Source organism: Diadema antillarum, unplaced genomic scaffold, assembly GCF_040938485.1.
Source record: "Diadema antillarum isolate AM-2024a unplaced genomic scaffold, OU_Dant_1.0 seq00000569_RagTag, whole genome shotgun sequence".
NCBI classification, from domain to species: Eukaryota; Metazoa; Echinodermata; class Echinoidea; order Diadematoida; family Diadematidae; genus Diadema; species Diadema antillarum.
This window is the reverse complement of record NW_027271507.1, coordinates 1,859,029-1,883,976: the sequence shown is the minus strand read 5'-3', so window position 1 is coordinate 1,883,976 and position 24,948 is coordinate 1,859,029. Positions and strand designations below refer to the sequence as shown.

Sequence of the window (24,948 nt, the reverse complement as noted above, 5' to 3'; positions counted from 1 at the left end):
ATTGTGGGGCCATTTAAGAAGATCCTCATCTTGCAAACTACCTGTAGATGGTTCTAAACACTCAAGATGTCCTGTGCACAAATAGAATCTATCATACCGACTTCGACGTGGCGTATCGACGCGCTTGAGGTATCTCTCGCCGTACTCTTCGGTGTCATTCTGGGTGTCATCATTGCTGTGATCATCTCACGATGCTTCGTAAAGGAGCTCGCAAGAGACCGAGTAAGTCATGTGATGTGTCACAAATGGAATTCCAGCATGGTCTAAATTGATGAAGCTAACAACTCACAGATTTAAAGGGATGGTACAGTATTGGTGGAGATGAGAATTGGGCTTTTAACTTTTTGTGAGATACCAAGAAAACACTTGTGATATACAATGTAGTACTACTAGAGAAAGTACAGAGCATACCATTTAAAGAGGATTTCAAAGTTTATTTGATGAAAATCGGGTTTGGAATGACTGAAACAACTAAAAACAAAGTAAAAGAAAGCGATCGTAATTCACGTGGCCTATTCGTTAGTGGGTCCCACACTTTATCAGAATCGCTCTTGTTTGGATATCTCAGCCATTTCAAAACCAATTTTCATCATGGTGAATTCCTCATAGAATTACATGCTCTTTCATATTTCATAAGAGGTTTCTCATCTTACCAAAAAATGTTAGAAAGATATCTGAAATTAGGTCTCGACCAAAACTATACAGTAAGTATACGATCCCTTTAAGCTGTGGAATGTAACGTTACAATATTTGCATTTATTGTAGGATTTCTTCTTTGAATCACACATACGAATCAAAGTTCTGGGTATAAATAGTTATGTATTTCACCTTGATCCAAGAATCAATTTTCATCTTTCTGTTGATACACTTTTCTGCAGATCCAGAAACACCAGGATGACAGTGTGGTCATTAATGCAGCCTACGAGTCTAGGATAGCAGGAGACGCTGAGCTGGTAATGACACATAACCGAGATATAAGATACCCACTTGTCTCAGATCACAACTTATTCTTAATGGCTCTAGGGCCTACTTGTATAGCTACAATATTTTTTATATTTGCTCTGATTACCAGAATTGAGACCCATAGTTTCTTAAGACACGAATGTACTGATTATTTCACGGCCACAGCTGCCAGGCAGTCAAACAATTGAATCCAACTGCTATTAAGAGGTGAACAAGAAACAAACACACACAAACTTTTACAGGTACAAGGTATCCCAGTTTTATAAGACAGTTTTTGTTGAAAGCATAATGTGCAACTATCAATGCTAGACGCTTATTTCAATGTACATGTGTACCTTTTGTGGCAAATATGAATATATATTACATGTACACTGTACTGTAATTAGATTTCTTTGAAGATGAACAATGTGTAGCCCTACACCATCAATCTGCAATAAAAGCAACTTGTATTCATTGTATGTAACACAGGAGCTCTTTTTCTTACCGAAGCCCAAAGGAACGGTCCACATAAAAAACTGTACATCAGGAGCAGAAAAGCACAAAAATTATTTTGATTGAATTATTCCTGCTTCACTTCATACATTTTTAAAGAGTTGGATATAAACTTCTTGTCATCTGTTCTAAAGGTGGTTCATAAAATGTCCTATTCAAAAAGCGACCTGTACTCCTGTTTGACGGTGGAGTGAAAGAGATACTTGCCAAAGCACTCTTTGATCAATGTTCAAGTTAGCAGGGCATAATGAAGTATTTATGACATCTTTAGCAACTGAAAGCTTGATACATCCATTTGTGTGTTTGTAGTTTCAGCTCAAATGGAGAGACTGGTCATGGAATCATGGATAAAGCAGCAGTGCATTATTTGAGTTTGTATCTTGTATAAGTATATATGCTGTAATCATTTTTGCTAGTTTGATAGATAATGACTACAATGTATCTTGTATTACAGACTTACAGGAAGTCAAGGAAGTCAATTACCTCAAATAAGACAACACATGTCTTTATTGAACGAGAGGGCGATCATGATGAAGATGATAACAGAAAGAGAGATGACAGACAAGAAATGGATGGAGAGGAAGAAGAAGATGATGAAGAGCTGTCACAGAGGAGCAGGATCCATACGGCAGGCATCATCGTAGCTCTGGCAAAGAACTCAAGGTAAGGCAGACATTCAGGAGCAATTGATAAGATTTATTCTAGTTTTGGTGCTGAACTACAGTGCGATGTCAAGAGCACTTTTCCTTGATTTTCACGTTTAAGATGAAGGTCCAGAGGTGTAATATTTGTAGCACTATAAACTACTACAAAAGTTGTTGATGGCAAAACATTGGAATATATGTACTACAGACAAAAGCAGGGCACCTTTTCTCAGACATAGGTGTGGACAGCGTGAGATTGTGAACATTGGCACACATTTACACGTTGTGCATATTCAATTGCTTTTGAAAACAGGGAGCAAGTTAATGTTTTATTTGATACTGAGTAAAAATAGATGAGCAAAATGTTTTCTATAGACTCTCACATTGGTTTGTATCAGGCATCAAAGCAAGGTGTGAATCAGTGAGCAGTTATTGTCAAACCACACACAGCTTGCAGTGCCAGGGATTCTATCAGTATTTGTTGGGAGTGTGTTTGTTTAGCTGGCTATCTCTATCAATACAACACCAGTCTTCTAGAAGTGTCTATCAGAGATTGAGATACCACCTTTAATCACAATTCAATGGCCTGTTTCTGCTCTCTATCCTCGTATTTACTTCGATTATCTTGACCTCAAACAAACTAATAAAATATATAAACAGTACCACCTATTTCTCCTTTCAGTGAAAAGACGACCATTGAGCTGAGTCTGCAAGATTTCCAGTCCACCAAATCACTTGAGAGTGAGCTCCTTCTGGAAAGAGAATGGGTATGCAGAGTTCCCTAGATTATGAAGATTATAAATCTAACACATAATGTGTCATTCATATTCGTGCCTTCGTGTATTTATCTAGTTTTGATAAGAGTATTTATTGACATTTTGTACTTTCATTTTGAACATGTAGTGATTTATTTTGAAACCAGTTGTACATATGTGTCTTATGTTTTGTTTGAGCTATTCAGTAAGATATGTATATTTTTATATTTTTTGTTCGTCAGTGTAATAATATTTCTTTTTCTGCAATGTGTGTATTTTTTTTCAATATTTGATGGAGTGTTTATCGTTTTTATACCCCCGCCAAACGAAGTTTGAAGGGGGTATATAGGAATCAGCGGACGGTCGGTCGGGCGGTCGGTCGGGCGGTCGGGCGGTCGGTCCGTTGCAAATCTTGCGTCGCGAACTACTTCCTCAGTTTTCAACCGATTCCCATAAAACTTGGCACAGATGTGTGCCTTGGGTTGTAGATGTGCAAGACGTATTTTTTGACAGTACCCAAAAGTACGTTGCCATGGTAACGGCATATTATGGGCAAAAATGGGTACAAATCTTGCGTCGCGAACTCCTCCCACAGTTTTTGATCAATTTTTATGAAATTAGGTACAGATGTTCATCTGAATATGTTAATGTGCAAGACACATATTTCCGCAGTGGCAAAAAGTGCGTTGCCATGGTAACGGCATGTTATTGGTAAAATATAGGGCAAAATGCTTCATGGCAAAACTGCTTCATCAGTGTTCTTCCAATTCTCATGGAATTCATATTGAATGTTTGTCTTAGGATATAGGTCAGCATGACACATTTCTTGACAGTGACAAAAAGTATGTTGCCATGGTAACAGCTCACATATTATGAGCCAAAATGATGGAAGATTTTGTGTTGCAAACTACTTCCTCAGTTTTTGCCCAATTTCCATGAAACTTGGTACAGATGTGTGCCTTTGGTTGTAGATGTGCAAGACGCATTTTTTGACAGTACCCGAAAGTACGTTGCCATGGTAACGGCATATTAATGGCAGAAGATCAAGGAAAGATCTTGCGGATTTAACTACTTCCTCAGTTTTTTGACCAAAGCTTATGAAATGTGGCACACACAATAGTCTTGGTGGGAAGATGTGGAAGACATATTTTTCGGACGTGTCGGAAGCTGCGTTGCCATGGTAACGGCATATAAATGGCAGAAGATCAAGGAAAGATCTTGCGGATTGAACTACTTCCTCTGTATTCGACTGAAGCTCATGAAATGTGGCACACACACTGGTCTTGGTGGGAAGATGTGCAAGGCATATTTTTTGGACGTGTCAGAAGCTGCGTTGCCATGGTAACGGCATATTAATGGCGGAAGATCAAGGAAAGATCTTGTGGATTGAACTACTTCCTCAGTTTTTGACAAAAGCTTATGAAATGTGGCACACACAATAGTCTTGGTGGGAAGATGTGCAAGACATATTTTTCGGACGTGTCGGAAGCTGCGTTGCCATGATAACGGCATTTAAATGGCAGAAGATCAAGGAAAGATCATTCCTTGGGTAAGACTGTCGTCACGGGGCGGGGGTATTAATCACCTTAAGTGATATTTCTAGTTGTGTTTGTGTCTGTTCATTAGTAAATACTGTTCCAAGAATGGAAATGTGTCTTGAAATGCAGTTATCAAATGATCATACAGTAGAGTAATACAATCTGTGATAAAACTAATGCTTGCCAAGTAGGAAATGATTAGTAAGTCTGAGTTGATATTGTTGTTCGCTTTTACGCTACAAGATTATTATACAGTGAGTGAAACCATCAACATTGCAACAAGTAGTATTTTCAAGAGACCACATATGAAGAATCAAGAATTGCCAGGTGTGTGACAGAATTTTACAGAGTAAACACCTGAAGTTATTGAATGGATTATCGTTCATTTCTCTTGATTTTCTTTGGCAATATAGGTGTTCATTCATCTGCTTCGCATGTTGCTGGGAAAATTTGTTGCTGCAGAAAAGATGGAGGAGAAATATGCTGAAGAATTTGTGGAAGATGTCACTCGGGTAAGTGTGCTTTTTTTTTTCTTTTTTTAAAGAAATGAGAAAGACAACCATAAATCCCTTCCATGTTTGAAGTTGTGACCTGATTAGTGTATCATATATTTTACTGATTAGACAGCTTCAGCTTGAAACTCTGAACACTGAATTTTCCTCTTATACAGATTAGTGAGAGAATGTGATGGATAAAAGGCATGGAAGAGTCCATTCCATTCAGCATGCCAGTAGCACCAATATAACCTCATTATGTGATCAAGTGCATTGATGGATATTACCATTTTTGTGCTGAATGGACAATCATATTTAATATTCAGAGCAGTGGACTAGCTCTCTCAAAACTTGGAAGGGGAGAGAGAGAGAGAAAGAGAGAGAATCGGCAAGAAAGAGTAAGATGCTACACGTGAATTTTTCTCGTCAAAAAGATAAAGCATTAGAGCCGAAATGGGAGATGTGTTACTTGTTGCTTTATGCAGGACATCATGGAAGCCAAGAGCACCCTGAATGGGACCCAGCTGGTTCAGGAAGAGGAAATCAGGAAGAAGCCAGAGTTCTCCAAGGATCCACTGGCCATGGAGGAAGCCCTGGAAAATTCCAGACTGGACCATATCAGAAAGCTGGTAAGTGATATTCTATGCTTCTAATGTAGGAAATGTGTTTGAAATATGAGATCATAAAACAATGTACCTACTAGTACTTGTATGTGTTATATTCTGCTACGATGTCTGCAGTCATGGGCGTGGCGGTCGCCTATAGTCACTGCTTAGCTATTCATAATGGTTGTATTCCACTTTCAAGAGCAGATTTGTCGATATGAATTAGTGAACTATGTCAATATAAATGTATATAAATATATATATATATATGGGTAATTCCATGAAGTTGGGCAGTGTCCATGTAGCATCGTGATATTTGAAAAATACATTTCAGCATAACTCAATATTAATAATGCTATACATTTATTGTTTGTAGGCTTTACATTTGCATTGAGGCCACACATTTTCCTGGAAATTTTGTGCCATTCAGACTCAATTTTGATGAAGTTATTAAACAATATGTAACGGTGTCCTGTAGCATCGTGACGTGTCCATGTAGCATCGTGAAATTTTAAAATTTGGTCCTAAGAGACAAATTATGGCAATTAGCTTGACCAAAATTTGATGCAATATGCATATTTACTAGATTAGTCAGATAGCTAAATATCCCAAATTTCCTGTACACAGTTTTAATTTTAAAAGAAAATTACAAAATGTATCACGATGCTACGCGGTGTCCTTTTTTGTTACATTTGGTGTAGCATAGTGACACATTGTGTAATTTTCTTGTAAAAGTAAAACCGTGGAAAGGAGAGTTAAGATATTTAGCTATCTGACTAATCTAGTAATTATGCATATTATAGCAAATTTTGGTCAAGCTTATTGCATTAATTTGTCTTTTAGGACCAGATTTTAACTATCACGATGCTACATGGACACGTCACGATGCTACAGGACACCGTTAATTTTTTTTTAAATAACTTCATCCAAATTGAGTCTGAGTGAAACAAATTTTCCAGGAAAATGTATGGTCTCAATACAAATGTAAAGCCTATAAAGAATATATGTATAGCATAATTAGTATTGAGTTATGCTAAAATGTAACACTTTGTGCCCCAACTTCATGGAATTACCCATATATATATATATATATATATATATATATATATATATTTATATATATATATATATATATATATATATATATATATATATATATATATATATATATATATATATATATATATATATATATATATGTATATATATATATATATATATATATATATATATATATATATATATATATCCTATTTCTATTCACTGATGTATATGTTTGCCAGCTGTTGCTTCTTATGCTGGCATGAGGACAATTAGCAATTAATTATTAGAGAGTTTTCTAATTTCATCAAATTTCAGATTGTGTGGCATATGTATGGACATAAAGGTCTTTTGCTGTTGTTGTCTTTATATATCAGTTTACCATGAAAATTGCCAATCTTCAATTTCTATTTCTTTTCTCTGTTACCAGGATGGTTTGGTCCAAGATATGCAAATCAAGGTGAAAGACAAGCTAAGCAAGGATGCCAGTCTTACAACAGATGAGGTATGCATCTAATACTTGAAAGTCAGTTATGTGCAGGTGGTATGATGATCATCACTTTGTGCATTTGATTCATGTTAGACTGTTACACAAAAAGGTAAACTGTTCATTCAAAAGAAAAATGGAAAAAACTATTGTTTTTCCATCAAATGTTTGATGCAGGTTGTTGTTTTTTTTTTGAATAGATGTTGAAATCAGGTTTCAACATATGAATGGTTTTCTAAGGAAGCTGTGTAGAAAGTGGGATGTTCTTTCGATGCTGATCTTCTGAGACATATACAAATAAATTTTGCATTATCAACACAATGTTAATCATCCCCAATATTTCTTCTCAACTGGTTTTAACACAGTGTTACTGCCGTAGTTGACACCTTTCTTTTGGTGCCAATGTGACTGCACTTGGCTTGACCGTTTTTCATACAGCATACCTGCAAATATGTAGTTGGTAGAGAGTTAAAATGCAAGAATTTAACTAGTAATAAAATTTGCATTGCGCTTGTCATGTGATTCCAGTGTGAAGATGAGATTGTGTTCATCCACATTGTGTTTGTGGAGCTCTTGTCGCTTCAAAGGGATCCTGGTGTTGATTTGCTAAACATGTGCCTGTTTGTATGCATTGCGTTTGTCTTAACTTTGTACATAATATGCTTCTTATTTCTTGTGCGAATAAATGGAAATTGAATTGAAATTGAAATTGAAACTAGAATTGAAATCATTTTGAAATGCATGCCATTTCCTTCCCAGGTCGAAGCCATCATGAAGAAACTGATGGAGAACATGGCTACAGCAGAAAAGATGATTGGTGACGAACAGAGCCGACAGGCTTCGGTGAGGGTCAAGTCTCAATTTTTACTTATATGATTGAATGAATGGAGGCAGTGCTGTCTTTTACAGAGAAATTGAAAAAAAAATTGCAGAGTGTTTTGTTCACAAATAAAATCTGCTCAAATTCAACTCAAAATCAGTATGTCATAGGGTAGCCCATGGCAATAACATATTTCCTGACTTCTCAAAATGTGTGATGTACCTCGATTCCTTCGATTTAGACAGAAAGTATTCCATGATAATCTTAAATGTGCTATATCACGATTTGACAGATATTCAAGGTGCATCGTAGATACACTTAAGATACTCAAACTTACTTGAGGAGCTCTTACCGACTTTTTTTTTTTCTGATTACAAATTATAAAAGAAGAATGTATCAGACTTGTCAAAGAATATAAGAATTTGCTTTATTATCATATGAATCTATATTATCTATTATATACGAGTCCATAATTATGTACACTCCATAAAAAATGATATTTTTATCTTTAGTGGTGTTTGGTATGTGTGTATGCAATTTATATGTGCTTGAGTCATTATGGACAGATTAAAGACCTCTTGTATTACATTGTATTAGAGTACGTTGTGTAATGTGAATGTACAAATTGTACTACAGGTGACTCTTGTTATAACAAAGTCCTCGTAACTGGCAGTTTTCATTTGTTATACCAGGGCTGCACAGTACCCCATTTTTTCTACTGCTCTGACGTATCTGTCAGACCAGTTGGTACCCAGTTTTTCCATTTTTTTACTGGTCCATTCCTGAATGAGTTACTGGTCTGACAATGATTTTTACTGGTCTTGGACCATCGGATCGGTGCCAGTGTGCAGCGTTAGTTATACCAAAATTTTGCTATAGCCGAACAAATAGAGTGTATAAAGATATATAGATGGTGATTTGGGGACCTGAATTTGTTATTTGTTGCTTCTGAAATTTTGTTGTAACCGTGTTTGTTATAACAGGAGTGCACTATATCCTCCAAGCCATGGCCATCCTGTAACAGTGTTTGATTAAAACCCACACTTCACCCATCCCAGATCTTGCAAGAGAGGCTGGCCAAGAGGCAGGCACTATCTGAGCAGTACGGCCAAGTGACCACCAGAGAGACCAAGGGCAACCAGGCCAGGATGGACAGCCTGAATGAGCTGGTCAAATACCTGTCTGAAGAGAGAGAACTCAATGAATCACAAGCAAAGAGGTATGATTCCATGTTTCTTGATGACAGTTAGCCCTTTTTTTCTACATCCTGGTGCTCATACCCTTCACTCAGTATCATTCCATGCCTTTCTCTGATCATACTCTCTGGTAGTTTCGGAGGCAGTCAACAATTAAGGCATGTCATTTAGTTATAAGTACCACTAAATCCATTTAAGTAAGACCTTGCTACATTAAATTAAAAATGGTGCTGCATTAAATTAGAAATGCCTTCTTTCAACTTTATCTCCTTATTCCCCCCCCCCCTAGATCATAACAGGTTTACTTTTGCTAAGTCACTAGTCCACATATTATCATATTGTGTTTAATAGTGTTGTATTTTTCCATTTCGCCTGGTAACAAAGCATGCAAGATTTTTCCTCATATTTCCAGTTGTCGTCGTTGACATGAATTTAATTGTTGTTTGCCGGGGTCCGTATGATTGGAGTGTAGTAAAAGCCTTCTGTTTGAAGCAAGAATGCAAACTGTTTAAGATTATTCAATCTTCCAATGAGATGGAGAAAGAACAAATTGATGAACCTTTGATGTCTTAATGCCTTGTAGATTGATTTGCGTTGTGGATATTTTATCTGTGTGATTTTTTTTATTTCTGCAAACTGTATTGGGCTTTCTCTTGTTGTTTTTTTTTTCATTTTTGGCTTGATGTGTATTCATTACATGCCTTATATTGTTTTCATTGCCTGAAATAATTTCTCTGTCTGTCTTACAGCATCATCAAGCAGTATCAGACAGATATGGAGAATATTCAGCTAAAACACCAAGCAGGTAAGAACAGAGTTCATTCACATATACGGTATTCAGTAAGTGTAAATGTTTATGAGGCTTACAATTGTAGTGGCAGAAATTGACATGATCATGGCTGGCACTGGAGTAGCTGATAGCTGTCATTTAATGAGAACAGACCTCCTCAGATGTAGCAGTGTAAAAATGTTTCACCAAGGCTGCTATGATGCAAGAGCAATTCAGATGATATTAATGATTTCTGTTTGTCAGTAGTTACTGTAAAACGAGGAATTTTCGCGTGCATTTTAATTTCGCGAATTTCGCGAGCGCCAAAATTCGCGAAATTAAAATGCACGCGAAAGTTTTTGTCTACACTACATGCATTGAACGCCAGTTGCAATTCGCAAAAATTTCATGCCACGAAAAAGGCTGTCGGCTCCAATTCGCGAAAATTTCATGCCGCGAATTTATCATGTTTTACAGTAGTTTCTAGGACATCTTTGCCAATAGACAAACAAAGCACTTCAGTGGACTTGCTAGTGAGAATAAGCATAATACATTATTACTCTTTCCAATGTCACATGGAAGTGCATGTCTGAGTAGATGTATAGGCCTAAGTTTTGTGATTGGTATCATGAATCCCTCCACAGCTGTTCTGAAGCACAGCCAGGACCTTGCAGAGAGACTTCAGCAGCACCGGGAGAGGAAGCTACGAGAGCTGGACAGGAGACACAGCGAGCAGCGGGAGAAGCTAGCCTCCAAGGCACCGAGTGTCGTCAACCCGACCGACTTTGTTGAAGTGAGCACCAACTTCCCCCCCTGACATTATGTGCTTGTTTTCATGTATGCCTGGGTGTCTAGTAGGTTGTGTGTGCTTCTATCTTTATTCAATTTTTCCCTTCAGGTTTGGTGTAGTTTGTTTATCAATCTATCTATTTATCTATTTACTAGGTTTTCCTTTATTGAGGCTAGCATTATCAGTGGTCTAGCACTGTTTGCTTTATGATAAGAGTGCAGTAAACCAGTGCCACATAACATTTGATTTATTCATAACATAACTTGGCATGAATTAACAAACCATGAAAGGAGTTTAAGATTATACAATAATACAACTGATCATAGCATGAACATTGCAGGACATTGTACGCAAGAAGGTAGTCATCTCTGGTTCCTGTTTGTAATATTGTAGACAAGCTACTGTAAAAGTGGATATTTTCGCGCGACTAATTTTTCGTGCTTGGCTGGGTAAGAAGAGTTTCGCGTGTTTTTAATTCCGCGGAATCAAGACGTCAACTACTGGAACATATGGCACGCAAAAATATTCGCGTGCTTTTATTTTCGCGCTAGCTTCTGGTTGCACGAAATGCGCGAAAATTTCAACACCGCGAAAATTTCCACTTTTACAGTATATGATTACAGAATGTACTGGTAGGAGCATATCATGATGCAGACAAGGCACTCTTGAAGTTTAGTAAGCAATGTTACAGTAATGACTAGCTGGTGTCTTTGAGGAAAAAGAAGAGTAATATAACTACAACAGTCATGAAACTGAGTAATCAGTGTACTTTGAACATGTTGCCCTATATCCAATTAAGTTTCAAGGTACTTTCCAACCTGTACTTGAAACAGCAATATCTTCCTTTTTTTTTTCCTGTGTGTAGTTTACTTATATAGTCTGTGTGCTTTGCTCACAGTAGGCAAATAACCACTCGTCGACAGCAAAAACTCATCCTATTTATCATCAAATGAAATCTTGCAGAGAATCTTCACACTATTATCTACATTTTTTATATGTGACCCTGCACCTCAAAACAAACAAAAAGTCGCCAGACATGAATTTTTAGTTAAGACCATATTCTGAAAGAGCAGACTATAAGCCTTAAAATGATGTATAATTCAAATCAAATGGACTCTCCTAACCTATCTAGATATTGGAAAGAAAACACAAACTCAGGAAAAGTGTGAACTGAGAAAAGAGGCTCTGAAGTACAGTGTCTATTCAAGCGCTTAATCTTTACCAAACCGTGCTGGCTGTGCGATGACTGGGACAAAAAACAGGAAGTAAACCACCAGAGTAACAACAATGAAGGGATTATCAAATTAAACTGAAATTGAGCATGCCTCATTAACATATTCTGTCCATAATTAACGCCAACTTTCAAAGCAGTAGCACTATCCTTTCAAAAGTTATTAGAGTTAAAAGTGAAGAGCGTGGGACAACAAATGAAAAAGGGATTCTAAAGACACACGTAATCACACTATTTTACCAAACATGTTCGAGATAAGCTGCTAAAAAAACACACTTTCCTGCCCGTTTTATGATACCAAATTTTAACATAATGTAAAAGAAGACCCGCTCTTTCAGAAAATATGAAAAAGTCAAGTTCGGCTAGGTTGACCCATTTCACTTATTTTCAGTCCTCACGCAAAATTAGTGTGTGCGACTTTATGTTCGTTTTGAGGTGCACGGTCACATATTATATAAGTCTCAATTTCCAATACCATCATGTAATCCTTTATTTGGATGTAATCAGTACATCATATAATTTGCTTGAAATGTTATCCAGAGTTATGGCATCATACACTGGTCTTCTTCTTCTCCATTAGTTAAAAAAGGTGTGTCATACACCCCTTATTTTGCATTTTATCATTATTGTTGTCATGGCAACAGGCTCATCATGACCTCTTGGAGCAGCAGCGAAATGAAGAGAATGACTTGGTGGATGAGCTCGACTTCCATGAGGCCGAGGAACTCAGTCTCCTCAGAAAGGTATTCCTTTTTTTTTTTTATTATTGATACCATCAAATTGATCTACTTTGATTGGAATCTTTCCAAATGTACATACATTTGTCACCATAGAGAATAGACTGCAAGTTTTAAAAGACCATGGTTCATCAAGCAAAGACAAATTTAGATATCACTGTTAATAAGATATCAGAATATGCATAAACATTTCTTGTGACTTTTGATAGTTCTAGAGACTATTACAATCAAGGCATTCAATCAGTGTGGTGCATTTGAAAGGGCTGGTAGCACAAAAAGGTTTACTCAGGAAAACTGAAGTGTTTTCTGTGCATATATGTGTTTGGATTGTTGCACATTCATAAGGATGGGTGTTGTGTACATAGCTTAGATCATACTTCTAATGCTGAGGCATTGCCAGCAACTATTTATAGGTCACAGGCCTCCTGAAACTTAGGTATAGGAAGATTAAATGTAAATTTTTGATTATTGTACTTCTTCTTTACAGTGGTAAACGTCATCCATATTGAATGCTTAATTTACTGATTGAATATATCCAGTGCTTTTCCATAAGCACAGGAAATCACCATTTACTATCTCCATGTTACTGATCTCTAAAAAGAAAGCAATGTGCCGCCATCGTTGAGATTATTCTTTGTCCATCCTGCAGAAACTTGAGGAGGAGAGGACCAGTGAGCTGGCTGAGAAAGAAGAGTCCATCTTTGAGGAGCTGATGGCTAAAGCTCAGCTCAATGAGAAGGAAGCCAAGAAGATTGTCAAGAAGCACCAGGCCAATGTCGCAGCATATGAAGGTGAGCAGTGATCGTACAAGATGATGATCCCTCTCCAATTTTTATTCAAAGCGACAGGATGTCCTCATCATGACAATCAAAATATGTTTAATGCTTTCATGTGTGTTTTACAGTTTTTGTTGGTCATTTAGCTATAGTTTGAATCAAATTACTTGAATAATGGAGAAATGGAGAAGACATCAAATTTTTGTTTGTACAGATTTGTTCAGAATATTTGATTAGCTGAAATGAATGAGAAATGTGTAGGATGTCTTAAGGTCTGTCATCAGAGAAGTACAACTTTTGTTGTGCAAAATTATTAAAAAAATAAATCGTATATTCCCTTCCTGATAGGCATGTCTGGTATGTGGATATGGTGTGGAAATGAGCTGTTGAAAGGTCAGAGAACTTTTGACACCACGAAGCATTTCACCTAAGATGTACTGTAAAATTCCCCACATCTGCCCTATAACACACCCCACCATCCTTAAACACACACACAAACACACCTGCGTCATGTGAAAAAAATATGTTACACATACACTCATGCATACAGAACAACTGGACCAGGAGAAGAAGCGTCAGAACATGAAGCTGCAGGAGAGGATCGACCAGCGCAAGGCAGCGTGGGAGGAGGAGCAGAAGCGGGCGGCGGCCGAACAGCAGCAGCTGACTGAACAACAAGAGAGAACCATCAGTAAACTGATTGACACTCAGTCAACTCTCGATGAAGAGTAAGAACCTACCACCAGTGTCTGCCTTAGAAACATCCATCTTTCTTGTATTCATATATATTATTTGAATGATTTTCTCTGTGAACAACCATGTGTCTAATGGGATGATTTGCTCCAAAACATATTTTGTCTTCCCTCTGATGTTTTGCCATAAGTGAGTGATACATCAGAATGTTGTAGCACTTTCATCTTGTGTTTGTTGTGAATATTTTACATTGAAGAAATCCCTGAGATAAAAACTCAGAAAAATAAACTCTCCATGATTACACAGGGTCTAATTTCTTTACTGCTTCTTGTTTTATAACAGTACATCACCCTGCTATGATTGATGGCATTGATTTCATGCCAGCTGTTGTCATACTTGACTTCAGTTGTATCATTTTGAAAGGGAATGAAGATGATGTATCTCTTCCCATAGAAACTACTAATGCATAAATTTCTATTTATCACCATACTGCTTTGGATCCAGTAGTTTGACAAGTCAATTGTGGGATCTTGAGTTCCTGATATCAATCTGTTATCTTATTCTAGACATTGCTGCTATTGTAAGCTAATTTTTGGCTCAGAAACCATCAAAGGTAACTTATGCAGATGTTTTTGAGTAGGGGGGGGGGGGAATGTTTCAAGCTGATCTAGTTGATTGTATCTTGCACACAGAAACAGCTAGAATATTTACTGCCAGCACATGCACTTATACAACTTGAAAATGTTAAACTCTATAGATACTGAGACTTTTATGTCATCACATGTCTGATATAGCTGGGTGCATTGCCCTCGTTTTATTATCTGTGCCATTTTTTTTTCCTTCAGGGCTAAACGCCAAATTATGCTGCAGCATGAGCAGAATGTGACAGCCCTCAACAACCATCTCCAGATGGCCAAACTCAAGCAACAGAAGCTGTAAGTGAAAGTGAAAAATTGTATTCTCAGACCTGATATGTGACAGATAAAAACAGGCAGATGATGTATTAAGGCCACACATTCTAATCTCCATGAACAGTGGTGCTGAAGTCTATGGTACAGTGGAACCTCTTTATAAAGAAGTCAGATGTAACAAAACCCTTTTATATAACAAGGTTATTTTGCAAGACCCAACATTTTATATTTCTTTATTTTGTGCTCTAATATAGTGAAAACCTGATATCAATAGCAAGATAATTGTCATGGATTTCAGACAAGTCCTTATAATGAGGCTCCCCTGTATTGCCAAATATCGGTTTGCTAGCAGAGAAATGATTGGTTCTATATTTTATTTTGTCCTTTCTGCATATGTTTGTGTGAGCTAGTGTGTGTGTGTGTGTAGTGGTGTAAATATGTGTGTGTGTTTATCTTTTGTAATCAACCATGCTAACTATTGTTTCAGGCTTGAGGCCAAGCTGTCGAAGCGGCGAGCCCGCTATGAGGCACTGAAGGCACAACAGGAGGCAGAGAGAAGGGGGAACGGGGAGGACTCCGATGAAAATAGTGAGCTGAGAAAGCAACAGGTAAGAGTGTTCACTACACAGAAATTTCAAACATGCCTTTGCTATCAAGAACTTAAATTGTAGCAGGACCCACTATCTTGGTCTGGAGAGGCAGCACTGTTTGTATTGCTGTCAATGTGAACATGTTATAACAGTTGTCAATTTTATTTAATCTCAGTTGTATTTGAAAAACTTTGACAAAGCTTTTTCCACCATAGTCATTTGAGCACTGTAGAACCTCATGCAGTACACAACTGGTTTGTGATTCAAAACCTAATGCAGTGATGTATTTATCATTATTTCATTTCATTTATTCATTTTCATTTTCAACAACAGAATGGTGTAAGTGTAAAAAACATATCATGCAACAGCGACAATAGCAACAAAAAATCACTTGGTTTACCTCAACACTTGTTCTATGAGCATACTGCATGGTTGGTTAATTAATGCCTCCACCAGGAAGTGTTGCTAGAGACATTATTATTATTATTTTTTGTTGTTGTCTTGTTGCTTTTTTTTCACATATAATCTTGCTTTAATCACTTTGAACGAATGTAAAAGTAAAGGTACATGAAATAGGTAATGTACACCCCACTGTCATACTGATATTAAATCATTGAACTTTGTGTAGCACGATGAATTTGATCTTCATCAATTTTTCACTCCATCTCGATATAACCATCCCAGCAAGAGGAGCTGGAGGCAGAGGAGAATCGGATGAAGGAGGAGCAGCAGGCAGCCATCTTGGCTCTACGCAGGCAGCTGGCTGAGGAGACGGAACAGGTACTGAGGGAGCAGGATGCCAAGATGGGCATCCTCATTGGCAAGCTGCAGGCTGGTCAGGCAAGGAGGCAGGGGGTCATCAAAAAGCTTGACAAGGCAGTCAAAGATCTCCAGGTGAGTCTCGAGAATAGAGTGGACAGTGTTCCGTGTGACCACTGTGAGGGTCTCGCTCGTGTGTGAGACTTTTATCTGTCGTCCGAAGTCTTCTGCAGTGCTTTACAAAGAGCACAGCTTCATTATACAGGGATTGACGTGAAAATTTCTTGGCTTTGAATAAAATCTTGTTGATATTGACAGTTACGATGTGTACAATACATGTGTATAAATGTGTCCTGACAAATTATCTCCAAGACATTGCAGCCATGGGACTGTTATTTATATTGGCTGTAGTCACCATGTGATGGCTGATATGAACGTCTCACACAACCATGCCCAAATCACCTAGTCTATGGATAACTGAGAGAATTATGTTCAGTAATATCTTATTTACTTGGACATTGATGTATTCGTGCATTTCTCCTTTGGATAGAGATCTTCATGCAAAGAAAGGAAGTGTTACAAATTGATAAAAGTGTAGACAGAAGGCATTTAGTCCATACTCTTTGGCCAACATACATTTATTTCTCTGTGGTTCTCAACTCAAGGTCTCGCAGAAGATCCTCACACTGTTGTCAAAATGCTTTGCCCACCGCTTAGACCTGTATCTGAACTGAAATAATGTACCGGGTAATTGTTACTGATGTGATGTACAATATTAAGATTCATCAATTGAGATGTCATAGCCTGTGTTCCCTGTGGAAGGAATTAGAAATCATTGATTACTTGTGATTGAAAACCTAGAATAAAAATAATCAAAAGGGTTATGCGACTACTATTTCTGTCAGGATCAACTGGTGGAGTCCATTGCGGACAGCAATGTGATCTCAGAGCGCAAGTCTGAGCGCATCCTGGCCACCCACATGCAAGAGATGGAGGAGATTGAGGAGAAGCTTCGCCAAGCGAGGGCGCACCAGGAGGACCAACTCCAGCACAAAATGGAGACTCTCAAGCTCACCAGGGAGAAGTGAGAACATCCAGCAGTATTTCTTTGTAAAAAATTGTAATCTGTGGAATGCATGACATTGATATACCTCTGCCAGTGTAGTGCTCATGTCAAAACACTAAAGGAAATTTTGCAATTTAGGTGCATTGAGGATGATACAATACAATACAATACAATTATTTTCAGAGTGAAATTTTTTTAATGAAATGTGCCTGTAGGACTTGAGAATACTAGAACATATGAAACTTGTTTAGAAATCTGTCTCTTTGTCACTCTAAATTGTTACTGTTTAGTAGATGCCAACCAACCAAATCATTTGAAACATGAAATTAAGTAGTGTTGTTTCTTTCTCTGTTGCTATCAGGACTCTGGCTAGTGAACTCATATCAAAGAAGGAGCCAGCCAGTGATCGTCGCAGGCAATCCAGCGTGTAAGTATCCACAGACAGGAAACCAATCATGTAACTTCTACTAATTTAGCATTTCATCATGATTTGATTACAAAGCAGTGGCTGTATACCAGTCCCTTCACGATGCCATGTCATAATAAGTGTGTCTTAGCACAAACCCATACCAATTGTGAAGAACTAACCATTTCAGGGGATCATGCACCCATCAATGTCAGATAACATTCTTCATTTTTCAGGTGGAGGACTGCACATATTTGTAATCATCATGCAATCTTGGATATGACTTTTGAATGACCTTATCCACTACATTTTGCCCATGTACACACATTTTTTTTTGCCCTATTGCACACATACGAGTACTGTATACGGCAAATATTTCGCGAGATTTTTATTCTTGTGAGTGGGATGCTATTCGTGAATTTGAAAACGTGTGAAAATATTAACTCTCATTCCAACATACATGTGACGTGCACGCATACATTTCTTCTTTCGGTACGGTACTCAACGATCGCCAATTTAACCACTCAATTCCCAATTATGTGTGAAAAATTAGACTCGCTAAATACATGGCGTATACAGTATGTCATTACATATCAATCCTTTCATTCCGAGGAACTATTGCTGGTGAAGTAGTTGATTACACTTACGTGGGATATGATTTAAAAAGTCAATTTGATTCTTTGAAATTAGAATGCCTTCCAAGTATTATTTATCTCACTACTTTACACTCAGCTACCATAAAAAAATTAGCTCAACGAATGAAATGAAGCGAGGAGATGATCCAAATGAGCAATATATGTTTGCTTTAATAATGAGTGTATTCACCGATTGACCCACATTCTTTGGCATTCAGCCACCACTCCAAGCTAGCAATGTTCTTTAAATGGTGTATGCCAACTAATCTTTGCCCTTCTGATTCGCCTCCTTTGTATGTTTGCTGGGTGTTTATGATTTCAATCTTGATTGCATTGCACTGCTCCCTAATGCCTCCCCATGCCATCACCACACCTGATCTAACATCACTACCATCTCCTGTTTTGCCTCCTACATCACCCGATTATTTGCTTTCATCCATCAACATCATAATACAGCAAGGCCAAAGCTTCAGTGTAAGTATGCCAGCATATGTCCATCTGTGTATATAATCTTATTTATCTATCTGCAGTGTAAAAGAAGAAATGCGAAGTCTCCATTTTCTGTTATTGCCTCGTGATGCAGTATGTGCAATGACCTCTCATCATTGTAAATTTCTTAAATACCCACAATTTATTCTCTGTGTATTCTGCATTTGTGTCTTCATTATTGACTGCAGCTCTAGGTGGTTTTTTTTTGTATTTACAAAACATATTTTGAGATATTGACTCCGAAAATTGCAAGCTGCGATTGATTAGACCTTTTCTCCATAGGTGTTGTGTACTTATATTGTTCTGGAAAGTTTCAAAATACAGTTTGCACAGTGAAACAGAAGCAGAATAAAGTTGGTTTTTCCCAGAAACTAAAGTATAGCTGTATTAAATATGTTCAAACGACTGTGGTATATTGTCTGCAATGCCATCAGCTGTTTGAAGCTGCTTCTATTATATTATTATTACTCATTGACTTCTTTTGTTAACCAAGCTTACCAAAATAGCTATACTGTAGTTATCGTATATACAGGGCTCGACACTAATGGTGGCCCGGTGGCCCGGGGCCACCAAAATTGAAAGTCGGGCCACCAAATTTCAAAAAAGGGCAAATTTGGTGGCCCGCCTCGGGCCACCAATTTTTTTTTGAAAAGTACGTCAATTAATTCGTAACTTTTTGCGCCGGAAATTAGCAGTTATATTTGTTTAAAGGATGGATGAAAAGAACTGAATGAGTGCCTGAGAGTGAGTGTTGCGAGTTTGTTGAGGTTTATTTATGAGTAGATGTTATCCAACTTCCAATTCTTACTATGACTGGATAAAACTTAGATATTTGACTCATTAAAAAAAACAGGACTTTTAATGTTTTTTATTGTGTTTTTTTCTCGGGTCCACCAAATTTTTCTCTCGGGCCACCAAAAATTTGAAAAAGAGAATTTTGGTGGCCCCATTGGGCCACCAAACAAAAAAGTTAGTGTCGAGCCCTGGTATATACATTGTATAAAACTGTGGTAAATTTCAGTGCTTCTCACGATTTAAAAAAAAAGCTGCATGTGAGTAAATGTGGCAGAATGATATAGGTTTGCAAGACCAGACAAATTAGGAAATGGAACCTTTTGTGTGTTGTATTTGTTAGCTCTTCCACCAGCCTCCTTCTTTGCTGATTTGCACAGATTTCACAAAATTTATGGTCGGTGAATAGGGATTGCATAATCCTACTGTAATCCCTGTTGTATCAACAAGGGCCTTCATACAGGGTTGACCCATTGTCCTGCCCAAGCATATTTTCCTAACCAAAACTTGGCCAGGTTTTTTGAGGTATTCAACGAATGCCAGTGAAAGAGCCTAGTGGCAGGTTACAGCTATTATGGTATTCAAATGGTTAACAAAAGAAATGACACACTCTTTCTGTGAATCCACAGGGAGGCTCTGCAGTACATGACCCAGATCCTGGAGAGGAACAGGCAGAAGCTGGCCCTGACCCAGCTGGAGCAGGAGATGACAGTGGAGACCCTGAAACAGAAGGAGGAACTCAACAAGCAGCTGGAAGAGGCCTTGGAGGAGGAACTCCAGGTGAGATGGGTGAAGGGCGGAGGAGAAGTCATGGGGGGGGGGATGTCTTGTCTTGTCTCATTTTACCGAAGATGCTCACAATCAATAGGTTGATTATCATGGCACTAGGGATGCAGACCAAGCTTGACCTTGACGTTCTAAACTTTTATTTATACTGTACATTTTTTTTCTTTTTTTTAAAAGAAAGTGCCCAATGATGGTTTGTTATTTGCTGACCCTTGACATAAATATGTCAAGGGTTGGAGCAGCCACTACTTCCTCTGGAAGGCTTTTCTAGTCCTTTATGAACCTCGGTAGGAAAGATGGCCCCCTGTATTGCATTCTGCAGGTGACAAGATGGAACTGTTTGCTGTGAGAGCATTGTTGGCGAGGGGGTAGTGGGAGAAGTTTTGATTTGATTATTGGGCAGTGGGCAAGGTCATTGTTGATCCAAAACTAGTTTGGGTGACTCCATAGTATGCTTACAGAGACTCCAACCCTGTGCATCTCTTAGATGGGAGATTCTCCCGCCAGGACCTACTTGCAGACTGGAGACTCTGATCATGAGAACATGCGCATAATATTGTAGATGTGTACCACAAATCACAAGCGTAACGTGATCTGTCCTGTTGCAACTGAAACAACTTGATGCAAGAATTGTATTGATTTAATTTAATGATAAATACACAGTATCTGCTGCTCGCTATAAGGATTTAGGAAACAGCACTAACTGTTGTGCGGAAGGTCAGTGGTTTAGTGGATAAGACGCCTGTCCGGTGATCAAGAAGTCGTTGGTTCGAATCCCGCCCAAGTATGTACATGTATGCCCATGAATGATTTTCTATCATGGCTTCTACTAAACACTGATTAATGTGGTGCTTATTTACGTCTGTAGGGCAATTTGTCAATCAGTTGCAATTAAAACAACGATGCAAGAATTCTGTTGATTTTAATTTTGAAATTAGATATTGTTTATTGTCAATATTAATTTTGATATTAAGTAGTTTGTCCTTTCCCATCAAACCCCCCCACCATCCACCCCCCCCCCCATACACACACACATACACCTGAAGATATTGAAATGCTGTGAAGATCTTCAACTGTATGAAAATGTTTGAAACATGGCTGCCCTTTTATATTTACCTCTTTGCCTCTCTCCCTCAGGAACGGGAAAGAGACTTTCTAGGTCAGCTGGCTGCCCTGAGCCAACTCAGCAAAGAAGAGCTGAACACCATGGTGCAGACTGCTATCGCCGGTAAGCCTGCCACATCAAAGAACTCTCTTTCTAATATCTCATCCTGCACATTTTGCTGACTTGTGTGTGTATAGGTTAATTTCCTCTTCTGCCAACCCCATTACCTCTGCATTGTGCCATTTGTCAGTGACAGTCCACTTTACAACAGTACAGTGCACTCCCGTTATAACGAACACGGTTGTAATGAAATTCTGGTTACAACAAAGTAAAAATTCAGGCTGTAACATTATCCGCTCTATGTATTTTTATTGTTTATTTGTTCGGTTTTAACGAAATTTTGATATAACGAAAGAAAACTGCAAGTTCCGAGGACCTTGTTATAATGGCAGTCCACTGTATGTGTTAAGTATTTGGTCATTGTCTGACTAACAATGAAAAATGAAGACGCTAATATACTGCACTCCCAATATAACAAAGGTTATAACCAAATTTTGTTACTAAGTAAAAGTTCAGGTCCCCCAAATGAAATTTCAGTACGATGGAAGAAAACTGCCTTTCCCAAGGACTTTGTAATAATGGAAGTCCCCTTTACCCTAGATAATACCTGTACTAGCTGTACACTATCAATCAATTTGGACTTACACAGTCTGAACGTCCCAAGTGCTGTGGTCACAAAGGTGTTTATCATTTCAGTGTTTTGAGACCGAAACCATGGCAACAGGTTCTGAGAGGTAGATTGTTATGGGGAATTACCATGCTGTTGTTCAGGCATGATATTTCACACCAGTAAATAGAAATATTTGTTACTACTTTGTCCGTGAAATATTCTTGTCTACTTTGTCCTTGAAATGTCTTCATTCCTGCTCCCCTGCTTCACAGAAAAAGGAGGGAATGAGAATGACGTGAAGAAACTGAGCAAGGATCTCAACAAGAGGATCAAAACGGCACGGAACAACCCGGAGCTCGATGGAGATGCGGACCAGATGGAGGATAGGGAGGAGGAGGAGAGACCAAAGAAGAAGAAAGGGAAGGGAAAGAAGAAGAAATCAGGAAAGGATTAACTCTGCTGGCTATGCTTGGCAGTTGTGTTAGCATATATATTTTCATAAACAGATTCATAGGCACTTCTAATGTTATGTGTGTATTTGGGACATGCAGTGACTTAGTCCCATATGTGTGTTATCTGATGTATTATACTGCAGCCACGCATTTGGTATTCAGTGATTACCAGTAATTTACAGGGAGCTACTGTATATGCTTTCAGGAGATAAATGTTGATGTAAGCTGCATCCCTTTTCTACTTACCACTTTCTGTTGTAAGTAATAAAAGTATTTGTCTTTAACATGGTTGAATACAGGTCTAGGCTTGGGGCAGAATGAAATTTAGTCCTACAGTAGTTTCATTGAGTTTGCTAATTTTCTGCAGATGAAAACTTGGAAATTGTTTTTCAACACTTGCATTTTTCAGGGATGCCAGTGGGAAATTGCTCTTGGGCCTGAAATTTTTTTGTGAACGAAACTGATGTGCGCGAAGCGCACATCACGAACGCGAAGTCCCTTCGGCCGGGGTCCAGGGCCCGCTCAAGGGCCCTGGAAGCTCTGGGGTTCTTAGATGCTCTCTGGTGCAATCTGAGCATTTCTGAGGGCTCTTCTTCCCTCAAATCTAATCCCCTAATTTGGGGTCATTTTGATGTTAATATAAAAATAAATGAAAATTAAAACATACACATTTTCAATTTTTATACATGTACTCACCTAGCGTTTTCTCTTGGTCTGTTGCACATTCAGTTTCTGTTGCAGGAAAACTTTGGTTTTTATTTTGGCAACTTCACTGTGTACACTTGATGTTGCCTTTGATTTGTGGATGACTTTCTTCATTTTTGATGGAGGTTGGCTGGTAGATGAACTGGTAGATAGAGTGTGGGATTCAGCCACTTTTCTCTTTTGGCTGGTACATGAACTGGTAGATGAAGTGTGGGATTCTGCCACTTTTCTCTTGTGTCTGATATATGCTGTTCTCACATGATATGCCACTGATCACTGATCAACTGGTGAGGTAAACTTATCTTTCCTATGATACCTTTGAATTGAAGATTCATTTGTGGAAAGCAGATCAAACTTTACAGTTTGTATTGCATTGAATGTGTCAATGTTCAGCCTGTTAGTAGTTTCCGTGATCACATTTTTCATGATACTGAAGGACTGCTCTATTCTTGCGCCAGTGATGATGGTCAGTGCTGGTACAATGACTGGTTTCAGTGCTGGATACTTCTTCAATGTCACTGCCCACCATTTATCAAGTCTGTCTTCTACTGGAGGCAGAGATCTGTCAAGCTAAAGATTTGATGCCTGCAGATTGTACTGATCTTTCTCTGTTGGAGATACAGTGGAAACTCGATATAACGAGATGGTCGGGACCGAGTCATTTTCCTCGTTATAGCCGATATCTCGTTATATCAGTAGGCATAACAGAAAGCATCATAAAGACATTAATTTGCACATGTGGGACTACCCATCATCTTTCAATCAATACTGATAACTTGATAATGTGTGTGAGGAAATTACTCACCTTTATGGGTAAGAAGATGCTTTTCGCCAATGAAATCCAATATCAAGAATGTGTTTCTTATTAATTGTAAGATGTTTGAATTTGTAAATTTATATAGCTTGCGATTGTGTCAAGATCGTCTGTGGATTGGGATGTGGTTATGGTATGGGTGTGTGTTGTGTGTGGAATATGGCCTGCACAATGTTGTGTGTGTATGTGACACATTCTGTGTGTACATTATGACTGCGTGTGAGTGTGTGTGAAGATGGGGAATTCCCTACGTAGAAAGCCAAATACAGCATCAGATTGCCTCACACCTTCTAAACGTCATGATGATGTCATGTATACATATGGCCGTCCCACCACATTTTCTGCATGTATCAGTGTGTGCACACACACACACACATACACGTACAACATGCGGTGCTAGCTGGAGAGCTCTGAAGAAAATGTATTATGTGTGTACAAGACAGTTTTTGGCGCATCGAGCTTTACAATCTCGGAAGGTGATAGCACAGGCGAAGTAAAGCTTTACCCGAAGACATTTTGCTTTACCTCGCTATAACAGGTTTGATTGGCTATGTTTTTCCTTGTTTGGAAGTCACAAATTCTATCTCGTTATAGCAGTTATTTCGTTATAGCCGATCTCGCTATAAGAGTAGCATTTTACATAGACTTGTGTGGAAGGAAATTTGGGACCGGGAAAATTTCCTCGTAGTAACCGATATCTCGTTATAGCAGTGTTCGTTATACCGAGTTTCCCCTGT

The 24,948-nt window shown here is 38.2% G+C and overlaps 1 protein-coding gene across 1 annotated transcript; it reads left to right on the top strand.

The window, feature by feature from the left end:
- On the top strand, nt 1-23,136 carry LOC139735276 (uncharacterized). Its single transcript, XM_071646031.1, has 23 exons — nt 1-222; nt 879-953; nt 1,910-2,118; nt 2,782-2,866; nt 4,806-4,904; nt 5,372-5,515; nt 6,963-7,037; nt 7,779-7,862; nt 8,898-9,058; nt 9,785-9,840; nt 10,449-10,597; nt 12,470-12,568; nt 13,212-13,353; nt 13,889-14,066; nt 14,877-14,966; nt 15,430-15,550; nt 16,217-16,426; nt 17,197-17,375; nt 17,719-17,784; nt 18,855-18,872; nt 20,309-20,459; nt 21,603-21,693; nt 22,513-23,136. Exons 1-23 carry the CDS (start codon nt 67-69, stop codon nt 22,692-22,694), a joined length of 2,820 nt encoding a protein of 939 aa, XP_071502132.1. The 5' UTR covers nt 1-66; the 3' UTR covers nt 22,695-23,136.
- The last annotated feature ends 1,812 nt before the right edge of the window (nt 23,137-24,948 follow it).

Coding starts and splice junctions, on each gene's coding strand:
- LOC139735276 (XM_071646031.1), top strand. CDS start 67: ATGTCCTGTGCACAAATAGAATCTATCATACCGACTTCGACGTGGCGT. Junction 15,551..16,216: donor GTGAGCTGAGAAAGCAACAG/GTAAGAGTGTTC, acceptor TAACCATCCCAG/CAAGAGGAGCTGGAGGCAGA. Junction 16,427..17,196: donor AGGCAGTCAAAGATCTCCAG/GTGAGTCTCGAG, acceptor TATTTCTGTCAG/GATCAACTGGTGGAGTCCAT.